The 24,428-nt window shown below is 39.1% G+C and overlaps 1 protein-coding gene across 3 annotated transcripts; it reads right to left on the minus strand.

Moving 5' to 3' along the window:
- Nucleotides 1-48: 48 nt before the first annotated feature.
- upb1 (ureidopropionase, beta) lies at nt 49-24,428 on the minus strand. 3 transcript variants are annotated; one of them, XM_006640417.3, is made up of 11 exons: nt 24,300-24,428; nt 18,610-18,713; nt 16,535-16,706; nt 13,777-13,864; nt 12,446-12,540; nt 10,010-10,171; nt 7,184-7,353; nt 5,689-5,770; nt 2,413-2,455; nt 1,071-1,225; nt 49-542 (listed from the first exon to the last, which is right to left on the minus strand). In XM_006640417.3, the coding sequence occupies exons 1-11, from the start codon at nt 24,411-24,413 to the stop codon at nt 456-458; spliced, it is 1,272 nt and encodes a 423-aa protein (XP_006640480.2). In that variant the 5' UTR covers nt 24,414-24,428; the 3' UTR covers nt 49-455. The 3 variants fall into 3 exon arrangements, with proteins under 3 accessions (XP_006640480.2, XP_015221819.1, XP_015221820.1); XM_015366333.2 differs by lacking the exon at nt 24,300-24,428 and adding an exon at nt 19,294-19,383; XM_015366334.2 differs by lacking the exon at nt 24,300-24,428 and adding an exon at nt 18,977-19,268.

The following is a 24,428-nucleotide window of genomic DNA, read 5'->3' on the forward strand; positions in this document are numbered from 1 at the left end:
CATGTGTACATATACAATACATATTAACAGACACTTTTCACAGTCAAATTCTGCTGTTGGAATAGTTTATTTTTCAGTGCCTCTGCTCCTGATTCTGTTTTTTTTAAACGCTACAATGCTGCCTTTTGCTGCAATATTGTAATGTTATTTGTATCTTCATCTCCTGCCAGTATAACTTTGAATTATTTCTCAGTTCAATAGATGTTTCTTCCAGAGCTTAACAAGGCATTTTTTAACAAAAATGCCTATTAAAGGTGCAGGATTATGGCTTTCCTAAACTGAAGCCTGGCTTCTCATTGCTTTAGGTTCCAAGTCTGGGAAACGTGCTATTGAACAGGGTTGAGAAGAGGAAGCCTGACATTGCTGGGCGTTCACAAGAGCAGTGTGAATGAACAGGTTGTGTGCTTGCCGTCTCTTCTGCTCCATCGTTCCAGGAAGGCCGTGGGCACTGGGAGTCATGACTCCTTGACGATGTCGGGCTTGAAGTCCGGCTGAACGGCCTTGTGCAGCAGCTCTGCGTACATGTCGTACCTCCCCGTCATCTGTGAAGCACACACATCAGTCAGGCACCCCTTTACGGAGGCAGGAGGGGAAAAGCACTGTATCCTGTCTGAGCAGAACAGACCTGCCTGAGTAAGGAATCTGTAGTTCCAATCATCTGCCAGTTACAATGAAGCTGGATATCAGCATTTCCAGGTTTAAAACGGAAACCAATTGTTCAAATTAAAATAGAAAAAACTGACATTCATGTAAAATGCACTGGAGAATGCAAGAATAGGACAGCAATGAAAAGTTCACTTTCTGTTGCAGGTGATTCTGCATCTTTAACATTGACTCTATTAAGTATGAGCCCCTGTTTCGAAGCCCTGCTCTCAGGTAACAGCAGAACATGCCTGAGCACTAAGATCCTTATTATCCACTGTGGAAATGGTTCCATATTAAACAAATGATTCTCAAAAACCGAGCACTGTTCTTCTCAGAAATTGCTGCATCACAATGTAAATGTCTGCGCAACAGCAGACGTGCTGCTGGGCCGAGATCATTCTGACCATGGGTGACAGCCGTCTTACCTTGAAGCTCCACTTATCGCTGATCTGCCTGTTGAGGTTGAGATCCAGCTCAGCGACCAGCAGGCCGTCCTGGGTGCGAGACAGGCCCGGGGTGCAGCTGCCATCAGGGGCTGCTACGTAGCTGGAGCCATAGAAGTAGCCGAAATCGGAGTGAGCTGAAGGAACACAAGAACGTCAAGACCAAAACCAGATACGGCAGCAGCAGGCCGATTCAGTCTGGGCAAAGGGCAACACTAAACAAGCTACTTTCTTTACCAGGAAGTACTGCTTATAAACCGATTGCATTAACTGCCCAGGCCATGACTTGACTGGACAGAACCAGTTCATGTAATCGAAACAAAGTCATGTTCTGTGAAAAGCCCATAACCAAGGCTTAACATGAGCCCCATCGCCAAAAGCGCTGGCCAAGCAGAGGCTCAGAGAGAATTGATGTCATTTTCTATTTCATACACTGCAAATCCATAGCTGGGGCGCGAGTTATTAATCAGTCTGACCGGCTTCTGCAAATCCCAGCCGTGCTGTCCAGAACCTACTGTCCAGCCCTGCTCTTCTCGCAGCAAACAGCTAGTTTCGATTTCGATTTGATTTAGAATTCTGTTTGCTCTTCAGGTTTACTGCAATATCACTCTTCATTTTATTGTAACTATTGCTGTGTTTTGTTGTGGGAAGTATTCATTATAGTGTTAAATCTTAACTTCAAGCTCCACTTTACAGTACTTTAATTTTTTTTTTTAGTTACTAGTTAACTGTTTTGAAAATGTCACCTTGAAATAAAGGCACCAGCTAAATTCCTATTCATAATAATTAAACGGCAGACAAATATCTTTTCCTCTTCGGTATCCTGCACTTATGATAGAGGTCCGGAGTCCACGTCTCTAAGCCACTAACAAACATCTATTTGAGTTTTAACACATCAGTGAATTATCCATAGATTTTCCAATTTCTTCTTCCAGTTCAGGATCAAGGGAAGCTGGAGCTTATCCCAGCAGGCAGTGTCTGTGAGGGATACCAGTCCTTTGCAGGCCACACACTCACAGCAGAGCCAATGCTCCCAGAACCCAATTAACCTTCCAGTATGTTTTTGGACTGTGGGAGGGAACCCTTGAGAATAGGGGGAGAACATACGAACTCCACACAGATTGCACCCTGGGTCCAGAATCGGCGCAAGAACCCCAGATCTGCAGGTCAACAATGCTGACCACTGTGCCACGGTGTATTAATCAGTTGTTGCTGAAAATACACGTATATACATTTAGGTCAGACTGCAGGTTACACATAAACAGACTGAACTCCCACTTTTCACATTTCATCTGTCAAGATCGGGGCTTGATATTTTATTTACCTTTCTTTCCATCTCCGGATGTAAACTCATTCTTAAAATGCTCCTGGATGAAAACATGAAGCAAAGAATGTTAGAAATAAAGGGTCTTGGAATTAATTCTGGTACATTAATACTGTAATGAACTATTGAATACCTCTCTGGAATTTCAAAATAAGAAACGGGATCTTGTTATGTGCCATTGATAAAAAATGTACAATGTCAGTGCTTAATATAGACTAAGCCTTTTTTTTCCTTTAGAGGGCAGCGTTGAACCACAAAACTCTGAAGGAAAGAAAAGGAAAGTAAAACTATGAGGTGGCGTAACTGGTAGTGAAATCAAAAGGTGGGGGGGTTTAGAATAGAGAAACATCTGTTTTTGGTTCACATACTATGCTGCTGCTTGCACCTTAAAATGATTCCTGTTAAGATGTTAGATTCTTCATAGAATAGAATAGAATTAGAATACAGCAGGTCACTACAGGACCACGTTTTTATATAACCTCTGAATTTGGAATTGCAATTGGTCGTCAGATTGATTGACCACGTCAGTCCTCGTGACTGTGGGGAGGAAATGAGGATTGTGCAATCTCTCCACCAAAACTTGAGGCTGATGGAAAGATTCAGCACTTTAGTTGTGTACCGCTGAGGGTAGGGAGTGATTAGCTGGTCAGAATTCTCTCAATGACACAGCAGACGCTGCAACTTCCTGCACACTTGTAGACACGCAGTCCTTCAGCTGGCGCGGACTCCAGTCGCGGACTCAGGCTCTGTTACCTGTCGTGTGTCTAAAAGGGCAGAAGAGTTTGTCTACACTTCCTCTTTCTCCCCTGTGAGAATCAGCCACAGTTGCTTAACTCCAGATCATTCGGAAGTAACAAAATCAATGACTATCCTTAATTAAATAGGCAACAAATGCTAAAATGACCGAATAATTGCCCATCAATCAAACTGTTTTGAAAAGCCGATTTCCCATGGTTATGATGATGAGATTGCTGTTGGGGGTTATCAATGCCTTAAGCCTCTGAACCAGTTTTGCTTTTAAATTTGGAATATCAAGAACTTCTGAAGCTCTTTACCAATGTAACTCCTATTGAATTGTCTCGTGACTAGTATCTAGGTAAGCATCCTCCCTTTGTGGTACAAGAATAAGATGCATTCTAAAGAAAACTCCTGTTTTTCATGTTCCTGTTTAGAGGCCATTGATGCTTTAGCCTTAGGGGCTGCTGCAATGATAAAATGCTTTATTTAATTCTTCTTGGAGGCAAACTGCATTTTAAGGCAAAGTAATGAGGCAGAAACAAACATCAGAGGATAAAACTGTATTTCTGTTCTTTCTGAAAGGTCAGTAGCCTTGAACAATCTTTTTTCTTCCCGTCTGTGTGCGTGCCAATCTCTGCATACAGTATGTGGCTTGCTGTCGTGTGTACTTCTGAACTCAGTCAATCTGTCTGGGCCCAGGGTTCAGCTTAGTTTCCTGCACTATCCAATATAAAGAAATGAGAAGAGCGATATCTCTTGTCTCTCCTAACGTCATTCCCTGTAGTGGACACAACTAAGCTTTTATGAAATCACTTAGCCAGTTCCTGCTTGTAGCCAGCATTCTGGGCAAAGGTCTCCTGTTTATAAAGAAATGTCAACACAACGCAGGGATCCTCAGGGCACTAAGGACAATCCACTTTCTGACTTAGGGGAGGTTCATTACAAGTAACATTATTCTTTTTTGGGTTGTTTACTTCCACATAGAGGTTTGCTGAAATAAATACCTTGCAGCTACACATCTTTTCTGGGTGTCGTAAACCTAGGAACGTCATTCAGATGTCACCTTAACTATTGTAGCTGGGCCTCATTTGGCAGGAATGGACTGCACAGTCACAGAAATTGAGCACCTAATCCCAAAGTGATGTTGGGTGAATGGGAAAGAGGCAGGGAAGTGAGAAAAACATCCATATGAATCCAACAAAACTATCCCCAATTCTTGTAGGATTTTCACAGAGAAGGAGTGGTTTATGCATTAATAAATTAGGATGCCTGCAACCCATTAAAAAAATGTGTTTTTTTTTAAAACCATAAAAATGTCAAGTAACAGCAGAGCTGATATGTAACAGCTGCTGAAGAGGCACGTACTGTAGAGTAAACAGCAGTTTTAGAGGAAATCTTGAGCTGTGTTGTGAAGACTAGCTCACAGCAGAACTGTGTGTAAAAACCCTTTGTGGTCAGACTGCAATAATTTAGCTATTGCAAAAAAAAAGCATATAGTGATCAAACGAATGAACATATATTAACGCATATATAACACATACCTTATATAAATAACAGTATATGAGCAAAATGTCTGTAAGATATTTGTTTCCATTCACAATTTTCTTTGTAATAATAAACTGTTTTATACAATAGTGGATAGTAGGACAATTGTTAACAAATGACTGAATTTCTCTGGTACTGTAGTCGAGAACATGACTAATATAGTTATATCACCAAACTATAGTACTGCTAAAAGTGCTTACATTATCTAAAATGTAGGCTACTAACTACAGCTAACTACAATTTGCTCCCAGGCATATTGACACTGTACAGTAAAACAACCCTAACATTGTTATAGTTTTCCCAGACTGAACTACTACATATTTGTGATCATTAGGGTATTCATAAGATAACCCATGTAGTATCTCACATGAATACCACATGAAGAACCAGCTATAAATCCAATTTGCAATGCATTAGTAAGAAACAATACTGACTCTATACAACAACAACAATAATAACCACAGAGTCAGGACCTTTTACGTCTCATTCGAATGACAGTGCTTTTTTTCCCCACTATGGTGTCCTGGTCACTTTACTTGTGTATTAAGACCCACACAGACTGTATGGTGAGCGCCCCCTACTGGCCCCACTAACACCTCTTCCAGCAGCAGCCTCAGCTTTCCCAGGAGGGCTCCCACAAAGCACAGTACAGTACAAGCCAGGCTCACACCTGCTTACCTTCAGTGGGTTGCTAGTTGTGAATCTGCATGGTGATATAGCTGCTGGTTCCGATGGTTTTAATGAATGTAAACCCTCACAGACAGTCTGAAGAAACTTTAGTTAACTTTAATGTGGAGTAGTTGTCAAGAACCAGACTACAGCCAAGTCGCACATGCCTGAGCACTGTGTAACAACAGAACCTTGGATTCCTTCAGATGTGTTTCTCTGCTGTAACCCTTCTCACACTAAGCCAGTCGGTTCAGGCGAAGACCGCAGCTGTGTGGAACTGACACTGTCATGGTCTCTGGAAACGCGCGTGAGAGGAGTACGCACCGTTCCCACTCGGTTGATGGCGCAGGTGAAGCAGTGGTTGGCGATGGCTGCGTTCCGGGCTTCAATAGGCCACATGGGCTCGCTGGTGACAAGGCAAGGGAACAAAAAGGTGACGCAACCTGTTGCCACTAACTGCAATGTAACACTCTGGAGAAGTGCAAAATGCCATGGTTGTAGGTTTTTCGTTATGTTTTTATTTAAAAAAAAATCTATTTACTTTGAAAATAGAACAAAACACTCACAAAGAGCAAAATATTTGTCTTTAAAAGACACACATTTGGACCCATTGATTATTATTCTTTTTAGAATTTCCAGTTTGGAATTGTCAGCTGCTAACAAATCATTACTCTGCTAACTCAGGGGAGATGAGGACACGTTTTTTCCTCTGGAACATACAGTAACACTTGTCACGAGAGACATCTGCCAGTTTTTCGGGCTACCAGCCCTCCAGTGAACTGCAGGACTATTAGCATCAATTGGAGTGCCACTGTGCTAACAAGGCCCCATAAAGACACTGGAGTCTGCTGCAAGTCAATACACAGTTGGACACAAGTCCGCCCACAGCCAGCCTACTGGGTGTCATGATGTGAGGACTGCCGGTCAAGCAGGCCCCCGGACAAAGATGAGGCTCAGACTGGTGCTGTATTGACCTGTAAGGCTCATCAAATGCCTTTACTGGCCAACAACCAGCAACAGCTCAATAACATTAATTACAGTGCTCTCCTCAAGTATTCTCACAGGGAATCTAGTGTATAATCTAGCATTTTCACTATGAAAACATCATCATAATAATTTCCCATGAAAAAAACTGATACAACTCCTAAATATTTTATTGATGATGAAATCAATTCAGTTCTACCCCCTCAGATCAATTCAAAATTGATCGTATTGAACCTCTTCATTTGAAAAGATCAAAATTGTTAATTGGCTGACAGGTGTCTCTCTTTGATAAGGCGTTTGTTTGGCGAGTAAAGAGATGTGAACGTTCTGCCAACCTATCTTGCTTGGAGTGCATATTTGGAGTGCATAGTCAAAAGTCAAAATGAAAACCAAAAAACTTGTAATGACAGATAAAAATGATTATAGCTGCCAAAGCAAACCCCAAAATAACTGCCAGTGAAACTACCAGCAATCTCCAGAGGACACAAGAAGACCAAAACAGTAAAAAGCCTACATCCAAGATATCATATTAACTTCATGGACAGGACAGACAAGCCAGATTGGAATTTGCTCAGAAGTACAAAGAGGAGTCAGGAGTGTTAGAATTAGTTCTAAGGTTTTGAGAAACATTTTATCTCCTGATGTAGAAGAAAATTCTCCCATGCATATAGAGTGGCACTTCAAGATGCAATTCAACCAATGCAAATAGCATAGTTCTTAATATACTGTACTACACTATGATATACTGTATAAGAACTAGTGCACCTTACGTTCTTACTAGTACTATGTACTGTAATAAGGATTGGTTAACAGGATATGCTGGTACCAGTAGTACCTGAGCTCTCCAACAGTGGCTGAGGGGTTGAAGATGATTTCCGCCCCATTCATGCTGTACATGAACCAGTTGAGAGGGTGGTGTCTCCCATAGCAGATGTTCACAGCAATTCTCCCATACTGGGTCTGGAACACGCGGTGCCCAGTGTTCCCCTCCATGTAATATGTGGACTGCATGCAGGAAAAAAAAAAAGACGAGCTTGATCTAAAACACATCTGAACATGTCAGGACTGAAACAAGGGTTTAGTAAATCCTGGAATGATGGAGTGATGTGCTATTAAAGAACATCTAAATCTAGAACAACAGCTTAATGTCTTCGTTTAGATCTGTTCACTTAACAGGTTTCACAATGGATAGCTTGTGTTGTTCTTATGTTTTCAAAGAAGTTTTCAGGAGTCACAATGGGCACCCTTTGCTTGTGAGTGGAGGAGCAGATAATGCCCAAACAAAAAACTGAAGTCAGGGGTGACATTTGGATAAAAGGAAAGAATAAAATTGCTTTGCCTCATGCATGTCTTTCGCAATGCTTCACCGAAACCTCATGAAAAAGGTTTGTCACTGGCATTCAGTGCGTATTTGGTCTGATTCAAGAAGACTGTCACAACAGCCTTGTAACTCAACAATCTATAGCTATTTTGGGTTAATAGAGAATATGTGTTTTATTAATATGTACTCCTGCAAAAAAGGTTCAAGATCTTCAGCGTCAAGTAAGACTGAATCCTGTAGCACATCAGAATAGTGAGTCACTTAATTCAATTGACATATTGGTCAATACTGTAGGTAATTCTGATAAACAATATAGACAAGATTAACCTGAAAGTTTTGTACTGTTTAGTACTTGTGATAAAGTGCAACGGCGGATCTTGAGCTTATAAAGACAGCACTGACTGTGGAAATTAATTACAGCTGTTTTGTCTAGTTAGAGAAACGGGACATCAGAACAACTAGCACATTAATCGTGCGCTGGCGTGTGTCAAAATGAACTGTGCAAATGTAATCAGAGAAGAAATATTTATTACAGCAATAGTCTGCATGTACAAGGTGATTACATTTGGACAGAGGCAAGTGAATAATGCTCTATGCGAGGGCATTTATGCTGTAACAAGATAAAGTCTTTGTTTAATAAACATTTCTTGCATGAAGATGAAATAATGACATCTGGGATGTTTCTTGGAGGCAAATTTGATAATTCCAACAACATGATGGTTCATTCATATCATCGCTAGAAAAAATAACCTTTACCAAACTTAATCTAATTTCCTGGTCTTTACAAAAAAGAATAAAGCAGATTATGTCACTGAAAGTGGCAAACCTGTCCAATTAAAAAAACCCATCAAAACTAAATCCAACTTTGAATGAATTGACTGTTTTTGCCCTTTTGGTGTATGAGAAACCTCAACTAATGAGACATCAGTGAACCCCTCAAGTGTTAGAATCTTTACAGAAGTGTTATGACATTCCTCTGGTCCCTGTTTAATACTGAATTTCATCATGTAAAACTTTTGTAATGCTTTCTGTGCAGGGCAGCTTTTCAGACAGTACGAATGTTACTTTGGCTTAATCAGCTTAAATCAGCACTTCAGCCCACATGTCAATCTGAAATTCCAAATAACTCATTTAACAGGGGTTACCTTTCTCCAGAGGCTTAAGGGACAAGAGACACTCAAGTCCTGTGATGGGTTTAGAATTTGTAGTTGACACTTTTCTTTAATCAGCTTTAATTCAATGTCATCACGAGGTAAGCAAGGTATTGAACTAATGATAGCAGTCTGATTTTTTGTAATATCCCCCATAACTTCTGTAGAAAAAGATGTAACATGTGATGTAAGATTCTACTATTGCCAATTCAAATATGTGAAATTAATTACATATTAATTGATTAAGTCTCTTCAAACTAATTGGAGAGTTCACGATGATTTTTTAAAAAAAACTCAATTTATTTTTGTTTAATTGAGCTGTTTGGTTCAATTGACAGCTTTTTTTTCTTCAGCTATCAGAAAACACATTATATTTCTAATTATTAAGATAGTTTTTCTTTGTGAGAATCACAGAATTACACCACAAGCTAAGAAAGCAGTTTTCCATTCTGTACATTTCTATGAATTGGAGTTTTGGAATTCAGTCCCATGAACCCTTATTAATTTGAAAATCAAAACAGGATGTTGAGGCTGCATGCTTAATGCTTAAGTTTAAAAAGGAAAGGTCATCCGGCTAATTTCAACTGAACTAAAAGAATAAACTCACTGTACCACTTCTTGGTCATTTTCAAATGTCATAATTTACCCTTTCTTAGAGCACTGTTCTTTTTTGAAAAATGAAAAACCCACCTCTGTTAACTTTAGATATCTATGCCTAATGGACAACAATTGTTACTGATGTGGGCCCTGGTTAAAGGCACAGAAAAACTGGGGAGATAACAGCGGAGCTTTATTGAAAGGTCCTGTATCGGGAGTTAATCGGCAGCTCAAATCAATTCAGGTTACTTGCAAAAATAATTTATTCTGGCTTGTGCACAGGTATCATGGTAACCCAGAAAAAGACTTGCTTTCTGCTACCTGGAAATGCAATAAACGTCTCTAGCACGTTGAGGCCTAGGAAGCAGGTATTCTGCACACTGACAGCACTGGAGGAGAAAGGTCAGGTGTTTGACAGCAATAGCTCACGTGCTTATTTCCTGTCAAAGTAAAATCTGTCAGGTGGCAGTCCTTCCAGGGAAGAATGAAATGGGATTCCTCCTCTGAGTGATTGGCATCGGAATGCTTGGGTTGGGAAGCACAAGACAAAAAAAAACATTTATTTTTTTCCTTCAACAATCAATAGACCCACCTCATTGAAATCCCCCACCCTGGGAATATGGTTCTTGCGGGACTTCCCAAGCACATTCCCAGAGTTGGATACCACCACTGCCGTATTCCATAGGGTTCCCCCGTGAATATCATCTCGCTCCAGAATGGGGGACACCACTACCATGTTGTACTTCTTAGCCAGCTAAAAACACAAGAGCAAACAATCTCTGCTGGGGTTTATCCCACCATACAGTATGTTCCCATTTGGTATAAAAAAAGCTACAAAATACATAGTTGAACAATGAAACTGGTGTAGGCAAGACTGCTAGTATCTTGCCATAATAAAAAAGACTGTAGACAAGGCAGAGAGAGACGTATACAGATGCACAAATACAAAGTATTGTTCTTAAACATAATTAGGGAATTTAAAATATGCTGTATTTTGAGAAAGAAGAGATAGAGATAAAAAAATTTAATCAAACGGAACAAAATGCTATGAAAGTATTAAAGCCAAAACAATCTATTAAGCAAGTTACATGTGAGAATAATGAAGAAATGATCACAACCTGTATTTCAAAATTAGTTTTAGAAACAAGCACTATCAATTCCAATATAAACAGCTGGCTACGATGTTTATCACTTTTAAATTGTACATATCACGATCCTTGTTTTTATCTGTAGATTTATTTTTTGTTACTTTATCTTTGTGTAATATTCAGAATCCAACAACCCAAATTTGAACCAAAACAAAATCCTATGTAAACAGTATGCCAACTTTAGCAAAATAAGACTGCTTTCTATTCTCTCAGTGGAGTTTAGTCAAATTTAGGTTTAGTCCATTGTAGGCAACATTTAAGACCCAAATGACATGTGTGAGCTCCATTGATCCTACACCTCCTCAGAGTCTTTAGTCCCTAGCCTGAAGTTTTATAAATGAAAACATAAATGTGGCACTCGATATACTCTCCTGTTTTGTACCTAGGTTTGGAAGCATTTTCTTAAAGGACATAGGGGACAATGATACTATTAGGATTTTTATCATTCTGTTCTAAATGGAAAGCTCACTTTTATGCTTAATGACTGTTATTGCATGCAGGTAATTGTTCTTATTTTATTTGGATCTGTTTTGTTATGGGAGCTTTTTACACAAAGGGCCCTATTCTACAGAACACAATTGCACGTACAGTAGTTAAATCATGAGGATGATGAATCCACCCTCCTCAAACCTATGGCTCCTGCCCGTATTAGAGATTTATTTGTTCATTTCTTTACTGTGCATTAGCAATTCCGTGTGCATTAGGCAGTGGCTGATGGGATGCAATGAAACTCAATTTATGTGCTCAATATGACTAGGATGGCATTAATATGGCAGCTTTGAGGAGCGACCTCAGAAATTGAAACATTGCAAGAAATCAGAAAATAGCCTCCAACAACTGGCTTGGCAAAGCAATTGACTATACTATAGTGATTAAGCAGGGCTCTAAATGTAATACCTTTACAATTCCAAGACCATTTGTGATACACTTTGCAGTATAACATCAATGTCAACAGTTTGATGTCAGACACTTGTTGACCATCTTCTGGTAGACTATTCTGGTAGACTGCATAAACTAGATAATTCAAGATAAATGTTGAAGTGACAAAAGGTAAACAATGGTTACAGTGGTTCAATGTCACTCTGTCGCCTGTTAAGTGCTGCACCATAGTTATACGTATGTTTAAGTAATGCAACAATACCTTGTTGTTTGTTGGTGGCCTGAACTCTTCTGAACCATGAGATCTTGATGTGTAAATGCAAAATTTACTCCACGTGTTACTGTACGTACTCCGGAATCTACTTGGATGCATTCTGCACACTGATTAACACAATATCTTGCAGTTAAAACTTTTAGAAATATGTTCTAGAACTACAAAATGCTGAAGGATGTACTGTGCGCTGATTTTCAGCGAATGAATTCTGGAGATCCAGCTGAAACAACAATGCTTGTCTTGTGCATTAAGTGTGTTTCAGAATCACATATTTCACTGCTACTAAAACTGTGATTACGTGATTCCTACGTAAAACAGCAACACACTACTTTTTGCTCCGGAGCAGAATTTGACCCTGAGAGTAATTCTAAAAGCATAAAGATGCCAATCAAGCAAGAGGCAATAAAAATATGTAAAATCAAAAAAGTATTTTTTCTTGAACAAACAGAATTTAAAACACGCTCTATTTTATGAAAGAAAAAGTTTATCTAATCTTCAATTGAAGCAAAATGCTATAAAAGTGTTATTCCAATACAATATATTAAGCAGCGAAGGCTACATTTGAGAATTCCAAGAATCAGATCAAAATGTTTTAGCACTCTTCTCATAATCAAAAATTAATTCCACTGAATCCCATGATATTTGGATGAAGTGCAGACAATGTTCTACTGTATGTGTGCATTGCAGGCATACTTTTTTTATCCTGGGATGAATTTTAGCTTCTCACCTCCTGGCAGAAGCGGGTAGTGTGTCCCTCTTCTGCAGACTCAGCGAATTCTGTCCAGGGTGCCTTCTCTCGTGTGCAGAAGGCGAAGGGCATCGCTGTGCACAAGAGCAGAAACAAACACTGCAAGTCCACATTGCAAGGGGATTTCAGAAGCTCCAAACAAATATAGAAAATCTGCTAATAAAATGACCGGATTTCAGCAATAAGCAGGATCAACAGATTTATTCTTGTGTTGGGGTGAAGGACAGAAAGACCTGCTGGATGGTCCTCAAACCTCTATGTCCTGCACCAGAAGTTCTTTTAATTGCTTTGCAAATGCTAAAAGTTCCACCTCAACATCTCCATCAACACCCGACTGCAGATAAAACACATGGCGTATATTTTGTATCACATAAAGGTGCTGCTCTACTTTGCAAAACATTTCCCGAGGTCATGGGTAAGAATTCCTCAACATTTAAGACATGTACACATAATGAAGTTCAGAAATAACTTTGAAAAATGTTTGGAATCTGCACACTTGAAAAGGTTGGAACCACTGGTGTAAGCTAATCACCAGAGCACTGCCGAATCACATTTTTACTACCTTAACAACTTAATACTGTGCTGCAAACCTATTCCATGTGTCCAGCTATCTAAGCAATCTATCAATCAATTAATCAATACACACACAGGAACTGGAAAGCACTCAACACATGCAATCAATAAAGATCACTTGAAAAATCTCTGACTCTGTACCAAAACAAGAAAGCTTGCATCATTTTTAAAGCCTCCCTCCTGAGAATTTCAAGATAGCTAAGAGCAGTTTAAGGACAAAACACCAAACTCCAGATTCCAGAAGTCCTTTAACTTGCATGTCTTTCTCAAGGGTTGTTTCTCTGTAGCTGCGCAGTGGGATTACAGAGGTCTCCCACTGCTCCCAGCGTGCTGAATCAAAGGACCGTTCTTTCATGAGAACAGGGTGAAAAGTCATTTAGGAGCCAACGCAAACACACAAACAAACGTGGTCTGTGGGCCTCATTTTCAGTAAGCGATAGAACAGCTATGTTACCACACACCAAGAAACCATTTACAGCGACATACTTAACACCTCGGCCATACATTTAGATGAATCAAAGAACAAAAGGAGAATAATATTTCTGTATCCACTCCGTGGGAATTTCTGATTATCAGGATTTTAATTGAAATGAAGAAATCAATAGTTTGAAGCATTTGTGCTAGAATAAAGGGCTCAAGGAAAAATGGCCACAATGAATTCCACATCATACAATGTCCACGGCCACCTCTGTCTCAAAAAGAAGCGACAAGAACACAGATCTGTTGAAATTACTTACTCCAGGCTTCCTGAAAGCAGACAATATTGACCCCACACATGGATGCCACCTCGACAATCTCACCGATCCGCCTGTGCAGGGCAGTAATCTGTACAGAGGAAACACTGTCTGTAATTATAGGGTTTTAAGCTGTCCTAAATTGTACTGCAACATAAGCAAATACTGTAAATAATTATAAAATAGTAATAACTGTGCTTTATGTTCGTATTACAATTCATCATTGAGGAAACAGATTGCCACCTTTATTTTTAAGAACACAATCATTTTTGATGTACCTTGTGCAACTGCACCAGCAGGTCACTGTGATGCAGCCATAAGAAAATGAGCTGTGAGAATGGAAGATCCAGAAACAAAAATAGAGATCCAGCTGTGAGGTCATCCATTAGGCATTAATGTACTGTTTACTAACCAAGCCATTAAAGATGTGACAAATGTGTTAACTGGAAAATCTGTTCCAGAGAAAAGGACCACTGCTTTCTGAGAACAAAGACTCTTACCAAGAATTCGCAACATTCTTTGCAAACCTCACGTTCAGTTCATCTAATCATTCACCAATTCCCCTCTGCTGATGTTTTTCAGCATTTATTTCTACATATGGCAGATTTTTCCAACATTCACTCAGCAGTTCATCACTTGTTTGGTAAGAGGAAGACAAGCGCGATGAACGTGTAAACTTTCAGCTTTGCATTTATCCCTATAACGCAGCTTCTTTAACAAGAGGGTTGTATTAAAATCTGACTTTCCAGAACACAAAATAGTGCCATTACTGATTGTTTCTCTATGAAAAATCGAACATTAAATTATTTCCTTATTTTACATTTTATGTATGCAGTAGTAAATAAATCCATAACAACTTTGCACATGTACAGTATATACTGTATATACACCACACATAACCATACCTCACTGGTGGTCCCCTCCTCAGAGTCAATGTTTTAGAAACAAATGTGTGATGAGCACAAACAGGGCAATTCCTTTCAAACACACACATTCTAAAGTTGATTAATGGAAAGCAGTATCAAGCCACTATTTTAGGAATGGCTGCTGTTCTGTCATTCCTACCTACTGTAGCACCAAAGAGCAAAAAAGGGCAACATACAAATGCAGGCAGTAAATACTTTTATCTTATGCATAGGATGTTAAAAAGAATAAGATAGTTCACATTTTCAGCCTAATAATTATTAGAGATTTCAGATTATTATGCAAATTAAAGGCACCAATTAGTAACAGTTAATAATAACAGCCCATGTACGAATAAAACCAGCAGACAGGGGGGAGGTGATATCAAGAGCACAATGCTTTGGGGTTTCTAATGTTTCATGGTATATTTTATTTCTATCAGAAAAAAAAATACTTAAGGGCAAAAAATAGAAATTGAATGTGAATGCTGTTGAAAGAAATAAAATACAACATTATTTTTCATATTCAATCAATTCGTGGCAGAAAATTTATGGTTGGCTGTGAAATAGCAGACCATTAGAAACCTGAGTCCAATGTTAAGGAAACAATGAAAACAAGCTGTGGCTGTCTTGAGCTGTGAAACACTGCATTTAAAACATTTTCACATTCTCCTGTTAATGCATCTCATCCATAAATATAGATTTTGTGAATGAAAAATGTCCTCCAAAGGGTACATTTGAACGCAAAAAGGTTTTTTCATACTGTATATTTGTTTTTGCCAGGAGCAAACAGCACTTGATATTCTAGATCTAATTTTCATCAGTACCCTAGGGGATGAAATATCCCCAGTTCTTGTGAAAATGAAGGCATTGCAGTCCCTGGCACGACATTTTCAATAGCACTGCGCAAGATGCAACAACACAGCTGATACATACGAAAGAATAGAAAAATAATTTTTCAAAACATCTGCTGATATCAATGTAGATTTCCATTTCTCTGCTGGTGTTATACATATTGCAAAAACCATAACAACAAACGTTTATCTTATAACAAGGACTGCTTATAATCTTTATGTAATTATATTGATATCACAATGAAAATAAACATTCTCTAAAATACGCTTAACAAAAATGTATCAATACCAAGTTGAATAACTAGCTTAGACCATTATGCACTGTTAGAAAAACAGGCTCCATTTTTTGTTCTGACATAATTTGTTCCAGAAGGTAAGAAGCACACTTGATCCTACTGTTTTTTCCTTTGTGCATATTGTCAGATATGTTAGCTGGGAGGTACCTGTAATTCTATAGAGAGAACAGCACTGCTTTGACCATTACAGGATCGTGTATGATCCATTTATTCTGGACTGGAGAGGTCCTTGAGCCTGTAAATGATCAAATGTTCACACAGCCCAGACTTGTATGGAGTGCTGTCTGAAATGTGGGGTAAAAAAACAGACCTCAGACCTTTTATTTGCAAAATGCCCCCTGTAAAAAGGCAGCTGCAAACGGGGGTTTTAAGTAAAACAAAATTCCCTTGTTAGGAGAAACAGTAATTAATTCTGACTGGACCCGACCCTTATGAAGGATTATATTGGCCCAGCAATAGTGACAACTTATATCTTGATAGATCAGCAATGATTAACCATGAAAAGCTACAAGAGCTTCTGTATTTCTGGTCTGTTCTCTCAACCTCTCGATTTGACCCAGTTGCTTGATCAGTCTTCAACAGGTTAAGAGATAATAAGAATCTCTCCAGCACTGTGTATCTCCAGGACTGACTGGATCTGGCTGCACCTGTGACTTCTTGCATGTTTCCAGGAGGCCACTGGCATTAAACCAGCCTGATGCCAACCCACCTGGTCTATAACTGGAGCATCCGTGGGGTGAACAATTTTATTTTGAACAAGGCCCACGCGGACGATGAAGGGTTTCCTTAACTGCTCCAGGGCAGCTTCCAGCACATATCCCTGGAGCTCAAAGTCCCGTTCTTTGGCAGCTTCAATGGCATCAGAAGGAAACTCAAGTTTCCTGCAACAGAATGACACAGGTACCATTAAGGAAAGACACGGGAGATGATGAAATGTAAAATAGATTAGTGCTCACGTCCATCCACCCAGCGGTGGAGCTGGACCCTATTCTGGCAAGACAAATGGACAAAAAAAGCACCCACTCGCACCCAGGGCCAGTGCTCCCAGAAGCCAATTAACTTTCCAGTATGTCTCAGGACTGTGGGAGGAAACCGGAGCACCCAGAGGAAACCCACGTGATCACAGACAGCAGATAGCCCCCTGGGTCTGGGATTCGGGACTCCAGCGCTGTGAGGCAGCAATGCCAACCATGGCCCGTCCCACCAGATTTGTGCTAATATGCCAGTCATTATTAAAATGTTAAATTAAGCATGTTAAAATCTATTAGCATGATCCTTGGCGACACCACACTTATTTTAAAAATAATAATCTGCAATGCAGACACCACTAAAGTGGTGGCTCTGTGGCTAAGGATCTGTGTCTGTGACTGGAAGGTTGCTGGTTCAAATCCCATGGCTGGCAGAGGAATCCTACTCTGTAGGGCTCCTGAGCAAGCCCCTTAACCCCAACTGCTCCAGGGGCACTGTACAATGGCAGACCCTGTGCTCTGACCCCAAGCTTCTCTCCCTGTCTGTGTCTCCTTGGAGAAAAGCTAGGGTATGTGAAAAGATGAATTCCTAATGCAAGAAATTGTATAGGGCTAATAAAGAAACATTATTATTATTAAAACGCCATAGTTGTATTGCCAATTTATCAAAGAATATTTTTGTCGCTCAAGAACACTCTGTTGTTTTGCTAATCCAAGAATGAAATTGGGTCTTATACAGTCTAAATTACTGTATGCTATAACAGTATAATGGTGCTAATAAGGCATTTTAAGACAGATTTAAAGATTGAGAAGAACTGATTTGCACATGTTTGGAAATTAAGTATCACATGTGATGGCATAGGCAGCAGTGTATAAAACTAAATATTTAAATTAAATTGACCAAGTATGTTAAAAAAGCATATAGTACTGCTAAGAGACTAAAAGCGTATTGGTCCAGTTTTGACTCGTCACTGTTGCAAGATCACAGCTTGTTGACAGTTACTTACCTTACTGCAGATCTCAGTGCTGGTCAAGGTCCCCAGTAAATGACTGACTCAATGTGAGCATTTATTAACTATCTCACCGTCCAGTCTTCCCAAATCCTGCTCCTGTACCTCTGTCTCCCGCTTTTCCACACGTTCCACCTCTTATTTAATTGCTTAATTATTTAATTGCCCAAATTATCTATTTATGCGTTTAATTCTCTTTTACGTGAATTATGGATCTGTATTTTAATTTCGTTTTTAAAGTGTTGCTTTCCGATTGTTCTCTGCAAAACGTTCTCTGCAAAACGCATAGTTAACATATACAAAAACAGGTGGTAATGACACAGGGTCACTCCGGAGTTAACCATTCCTACTTCAAGGAAATGTGCAGTAAGATGAAGATTGTGCTGGTATGAAAACCACAAGAAATGGAGATGTTCCCGGATCAGGATAGAGAAAGCGTTTTTCAATCTTCATTATTTTGAAACTGCTCAGTGTTTGTTTTGGGTTTCTGGGGGGTGGTTGTGGGTATACAAACAGGGGTGCCTTCGAATACAGTGCTGGAAATAACATAAAAAGCGATACATTCAACTGCTGTAGATATGTGTAACTTTCTGAAACATGTCAAAATATCTCTTCTGTTTTAAGAAGTTTTCTCAGCGCTGTAGATTTAGTTTCGGGACGGAAATCTCAGTTTCGGTTAATACACTTCCTTACCGTGTACACCGGTATCTTGACAATAACGCCCTAAAACGACCTACCGTGTTGTAGTAGTGTTGGTATAGAAATCGCCACCAGTAAATAGCTATGAACAGGAGTTGGTTTCTTACTTCAACTCTTTGCCAAACAGCCTTCGTCTGACTTCTTTAAGCTCCTCAGGCGGGATATGTTTTTCCAGAATGCTCTCCAGGGACTCAAACTGGGCCGCAGACATCTGGAAGAGTGAAAATGTAGACAAATACAAAGACGTCCAACATGCCGACAGTCTCTACCGAACAGCGCACGGAACACCGAGCGCTCCAGTAACTTTCCGGTGGTATCCCGGTCTATTTCCCTTTCACCGCACGGTTAAAGACACCCGCACAACACCTCTGCCTTTTCGGTGGCTTATACTAACGCGTGAAGCACAGACTAATACAATTCGACAAACTGGAAAAAAAAACCCCATCAGATTCAAGCTGAAGTTTATCTTAGTACCTCACTTGTTATTTAGAACTAGCTGAACCGCAGTCCGTAACACTAGCTCAGTCGCAGAGACGCCCATTGTATTATTCTGGACAGTACGGTCTGTATATACAATGTATTTTTTTTTTAACAACTGACATCATGCAACATGTTGCTTCGACTAAATTAAAGAAGAAAACCATGTCAAATATAGCCTCGCCAAAACATGTGCACACTGTATTCGGCTTTTATAGATTTGTCTTATAATAGCACGCAACTATATCATATACTGTACCATAGCCCTGCAATGCCATAAAAGTTAAAGCTGCGTTTGAATTTTCCATACAGACCATGTGTCAGCACCGAGGAGAGCACCTTTCTGGAAAAGAAGATACAGTACGTGCCCGAGGGTCCTACCCTGTAAATGGCTGATCGCTTATTTCTACTTTAACTGTTGTGTGGACTTTGAAGCCTGTGACGGATCGAGCTTGGTTTAGTGTTTCATACGCCAGTGCACAGCCTGAGTGAGCCAGGGCCCCTGGCCTTCGAGAGACAAATTATAGAGGGGCAGCCATTTTGCGCTTTTCCCTTTTCCCTTTATACCTAATAAACCTAATATTTGCTCTAATGGTTTTCTAAATTTTGTCTTTTGAGATTCTTGACAGACAAGGCGAAGACAGAGGTTAACCATTTTAAACGCATGTTTTGTTTTGCATGAAAGCTATTTTCTGGGCAATCAGAAAATATTTCTCCGTTTTCAATACAAACCCCTAGACATTACATACTTTGGGGTATCATTTGGGGTAAAAAAGTTAATAATACTTGCACTTTATTTTTTGTGATGTGAAACAGCCTTTTCTTTCCACTGTAACTGAATATTTCAGCTACTCAGTATAATTTATTTGTCCTTATTGTACTTGTTTCCTATGATACTGTATCCCCACTTGTTTTTTTTATCACGTTTTACAACACAACGTTTAACAGTACCATTGCAGTACATGGTTTATGAACACAAATGTACATTTATGGCTTTTTTAAAACACGATATTCATGTGTGTTAATTCAAGTTCAAATTCTAAATGTCAGGCAGTAAATGAATGTAATGAATTTATTTTTGATGTCTTATTTATAAAATTTAGATAATTCAATTTTCTTTTACACATCCTTCAGTAACTTAGTTTTCCTCCAGTGTAAATTGAATTGTCTGCGGACAATGCCAATGTTGATTTCTCTGCTAGTGGGCAGCTTCAGTATTTGCATTTTTTCCTATTGACCACATCAGTCAATCATGAGTGATTTCTCATTTGCAGCGATGATCTGGAGACTAATTTACACAGCAGCAAATTAACTTGAGCAGCCAAACTGCAATGCACTGTATTGCGCTTGGTATAACTGCAGGGTTCCACCTGGGTTTGAACTCACAACCTTTGTCCACTACTCTTTGCTACTAATTGTGTTGCTTGCATGATGCAAACATCCTAAATCATGGATCACTTTCTCACTTACATACTATGCACTTTAAACGAATATTCCCCAAGCACTGTTAGATGAATGACCACTTTATTCCACATTAGCTGGTTAGTTTAGAGTTAGCTGTTTTTCGGCAGAAACTACCTCCAATCAACAACAATTAACAGTTTAATTAATGAGAAATTGTATAAAAAAGAGTGCAATGCTAGCTGTGAAATGATGTGTCACATTTTAATGGTCAGAGTTAATTAAAATGCATTAGATTTATAATATTGTTTTTTTGTTTTACTCACAATACTTACATTACATTTATTCCCTGGAAATAATTCAAAGACAGCCAACCAGAAAACTCCTATTCTCAGTGGATTGCTTGTAATCAACCATTTTAAATGATCAGAATCTCTTTAGTCTCAAACAAAGATGATTGGGAAAGAATTACATTTACACATTCAAACTCATCAAAAGTGCTGAAAGACTTTCAGTTCAGGAATGAAAAGAGGATATTGGGTCACTGGAAAAAATCAAAGGAAGATGTATTAAGAACTGAAAATAAGAAGTATGTCTTTACCCAAACAGAAATGGGTATCTGGAACTGTGGAACACAGCACGCTGCAATCTTTCAAGAAATGACAGGATGAGATTTGGGTATTGACACATTAGTATCCAGATGCACAAGATGAATGCACAATTCCCTGCTATCATTTGTAACCTTTCTCGTGTTTTGATTATCCATCCATTCATTTTCTAACCTCCTCTTCCAATTCTGGAGCCTATCCCAGCCAGCAACAGGCACGAGGCAGGGTACACCCCGGGCAGGACACCAGTCTATCACAGGGCATACAAACACACTGACATCCGGGCCAATTTTCCCAGAAGAATGTCTTCAGACACTTCAGAGGAAGCCCATGCAAACACAAGATGAACATATAAACTCCACACAGATAGGTTTGGAACTGAACCCAGGAACCCACCAGGCAGTCCATGTTTTGATTGCACAAAATATATATTTGTGTAATAAGATATTTTGTACACAAAGTAAACAAGTATGATTAGTTTCATTATCTACATGTCTGCTTCAATGGTCGGTTACAACAGCAAATCTGATGGCATTACAATGACACTTAAGAAGGTACAGTATTCAGCAGCTGTATATTTGCATAGCCCACCCCATATGCTGTACGGGACTGAGTCATTAATTAAAGATGTAACAGAAGGTACAAAAGCAAAAAGCATAGGGACTCTTTACCGCAGCAGAAAATACTGCAGAACCCATTTCATCACCTCAGGATGTTGTTGTACTCCCATTCACAAGAGCAGGAAATCATTAAGAATTAAATAATGGAGCCACAGCCACTATGAGATCTTTATCTGATTCAAAGTACCAGAGACATACTGCATGCAATTGATTTTCCCTCTACATGCAGGCAATGAGAGTTTAATGAATATTAAACATGCAATTGATCAGGGATAATTAACCCTTTAAGTACTCTTGAGGAAATTCTTTGCCCTTTTTGGGAAGCAGCTTGTGCTGGTTCATTTTCAGAGACTGCTATAACGGGGGTGATGACAACAGTGTCCACCAAAAACTAGCTCGCCGGTTAAATCTGTGGGTATTGGACATTTCTATTCACACTGATGCTGAAGTCACTTTTGCCTTGTAATTAAAGAAATTACAGTTGATTGGACTTCATGTTCAATTGAATGCATTCCTCTCTTTCATAATTTCTCAAACAATCAAAATGTTTTGATTGCTAATTGTTGTGATTTCTTTCTATGTGACCTAAAACATACACAATAATAGAACTGTGTTCATAAGGTATCTTGTGCAGTGCATAGTGTCATAAATGTGCATTACCATTCAATTATTGTTTTAAATCATACTATTCCCTAGTAGATGGTTTGAAATAACAGCCTTGTGGTAGCAGAAGCCTGACATGATCATTCAAAATCAACATCCTACTCTGGTGAACTGTTTTACCAACAATAGGTGTATAAGTTGAGATCCATCAAATGAATTTTAGTGACTGTATCAATTTTCCCATGGTGCTATTCTGCCAAGAACAATCAGAGCTAATTACTCACAATAACATGAGAGCCAGGTTTTGACTTAGGCAAAACTTGTTTTTTGTATCCAGTCCTATCAGATCTTGTTTCTTTGTTTGGCAGGGTTGACTGGTGGAATATGATTATTCTTGATAACAGTTTCCCATGGCCAAGTACATTTGCATGTGAACCAAATTAGAGAAGCAGTGCAGAAAAAAGAACAATTAACATTGATCTAATGTCCTTTCAGGAAGATTTTATTGCTAATTAGAGGCCTAGAGAGAGTTTAAAATCACAGAAAATTTAAAAATAGTGCACAATTTAAAAATAAGAATGCATTATTAAGAAGGATGTCTCTTTATTGTAATGGATTATGCTTGTACTTTATGCTAGTACTACTAAACTAATAAAGTACTTTTCATTAAATTAAGGACCCCTGTATGTTCTTAAGTTAAGGGTCATTTCAACCAATGATTATGGTTGCCAGGGTTGTCTTAAGATGAAGCCCTCTGTCACAATCTTTTAAAATGATTTTCTTCTGCATCTCTTTGTGAATGCAGCTTTGTCACTGTAAATATGCAGAAATCCTGTAAAAAAAACAGCAAATCACCCACATCAATAAACAAATTAGAGGAGAATTTCAGTCACTTGAGGAGTGAGCAGAAGACATGAAAGGGCACATAATATAAATCACCATGTCATAAGAGGAGTGCTCCCAGCTGTGGGTAACCGTGCTGACGTGACCCCATGGCCTACAGTAAATGCGCTCAAATGATCAGAACACTGCAGATACACTCTCACATTACAATGGCAGCTTTTTCTAAGTGAACTTTTCTTTGTTTTGTAATCAAGTTATCATATATTTGATGCCTCCACAGAAATACCCAAACATCAACAGTCACTTTGAAACTAGCTATTTGGAGGTCTTCAAAGTTTTGGTATAAGCTTAAAAACTGAATAAATAAATAGATTATTTTTTTTATCTGTGGGAAGGGGAGTGTTCCTTATCGATTTAGAACAGGGTAAGAGGTTTTAAAATCAAAGGTATAAAGAAAGGAGTCATCCTTATGCAGACGGCACAATGTGAATGCAAAGGAGGAAAAATACACTAATCTCCAAGAACTTGGATAAGAATCGGAGTGGGATAAACATTAGTATGCATTTGTGCTGATTGTATTGCCAAGTCCTCTCAAATTTCCTGTTTATCGCGTGAACTCTTGAACCAGGCCTGGGTGATTTTATTTTTGTCCCTTATGTTCTTGGAGAGGTTATGTAGTTATTTATAGCCAAATCATTCTTTAAAAATATTTCTGAAACCACAACTATTTCCACTTGCATGGCCTGAGACACTGAATGTCAGTGCGGAGGAAGAGTGCATGCCAAAACTTGTGGTCTGGCATTCTTATCAAGCCACCAAAAGTGCTCAGCTAAAGGGAGATTCTAGCTCCGGGTCCACAGTACCAGTTTAAAACACAGCAACGCAGTATCACAGGTGACACTTTGGCAACCATTACAGTAAACGCAATGAGACTCGTTGTTTTCACCAAGATCAAACATCTAGTGAATTAAATGAAGTCTGACACTGTAACATTCCAGTCTGCTGTAAAAGTTTGACCAGCCAAAAATGGCTGTAGAAATTACAAAGAGATTAAGAATGCCTTTCAGATTCATACTTTCCTCACAACATCCCCTCTGAGAATCCTGTTCGTCTGTTTCTATGAGCAGTTTTTCAAGCTGTTCCGTCTCCAGAACCATAAGGCTTTTGAAGACATCATCAAAATAATTTGCACATCCCCCCTGCTCACACCTCCACTTCAATCTTCCCATATATAAGCGCACTCACCCTCCTACTCACACACACAGAGCACCAAAGAACCAAGCTTCTAAGTAAAATCCTTGTCATCGGTCTCTGTAAAGCATTTTTAAAGCTAGGCAGTTTGTACCAGACACCTTCCATCTCTTCTTAATTTGC

Source organism: Lepisosteus oculatus, chromosome 22, assembly GCF_040954835.1.
Source record: "Lepisosteus oculatus isolate fLepOcu1 chromosome 22, fLepOcu1.hap2, whole genome shotgun sequence".
NCBI classification, from domain to species: domain Eukaryota; kingdom Metazoa; phylum Chordata; class Actinopteri; order Semionotiformes; family Lepisosteidae; genus Lepisosteus; species Lepisosteus oculatus.

What these genes read in the sequence shown, in the direction of transcription:
- upb1 (XM_006640417.3), bottom strand. Translation starts at nt 24,413, where the DNA reads ATGGAAGGTGTCTGGTACAAACTGCCTAGCTTTAAAAATGCTTTACAG. An exon ending in ATGCTCCAGTTATAGACCAG is followed by an intron (nt 13,865 to 16,534) that starts GTGGGTTGGCAT and finishes TCCTCTGTACAG; the next exon opens with ATTACTGCCCTGCACAGGCG. An exon ending in GCCACTGTTGGAGAGCTCAG is followed by an intron (nt 5,771 to 7,183) that starts GTACTACTGGTA and finishes CCTTGTCACCAG; the next exon opens with CGAGCCCATGTGGCCTATTG.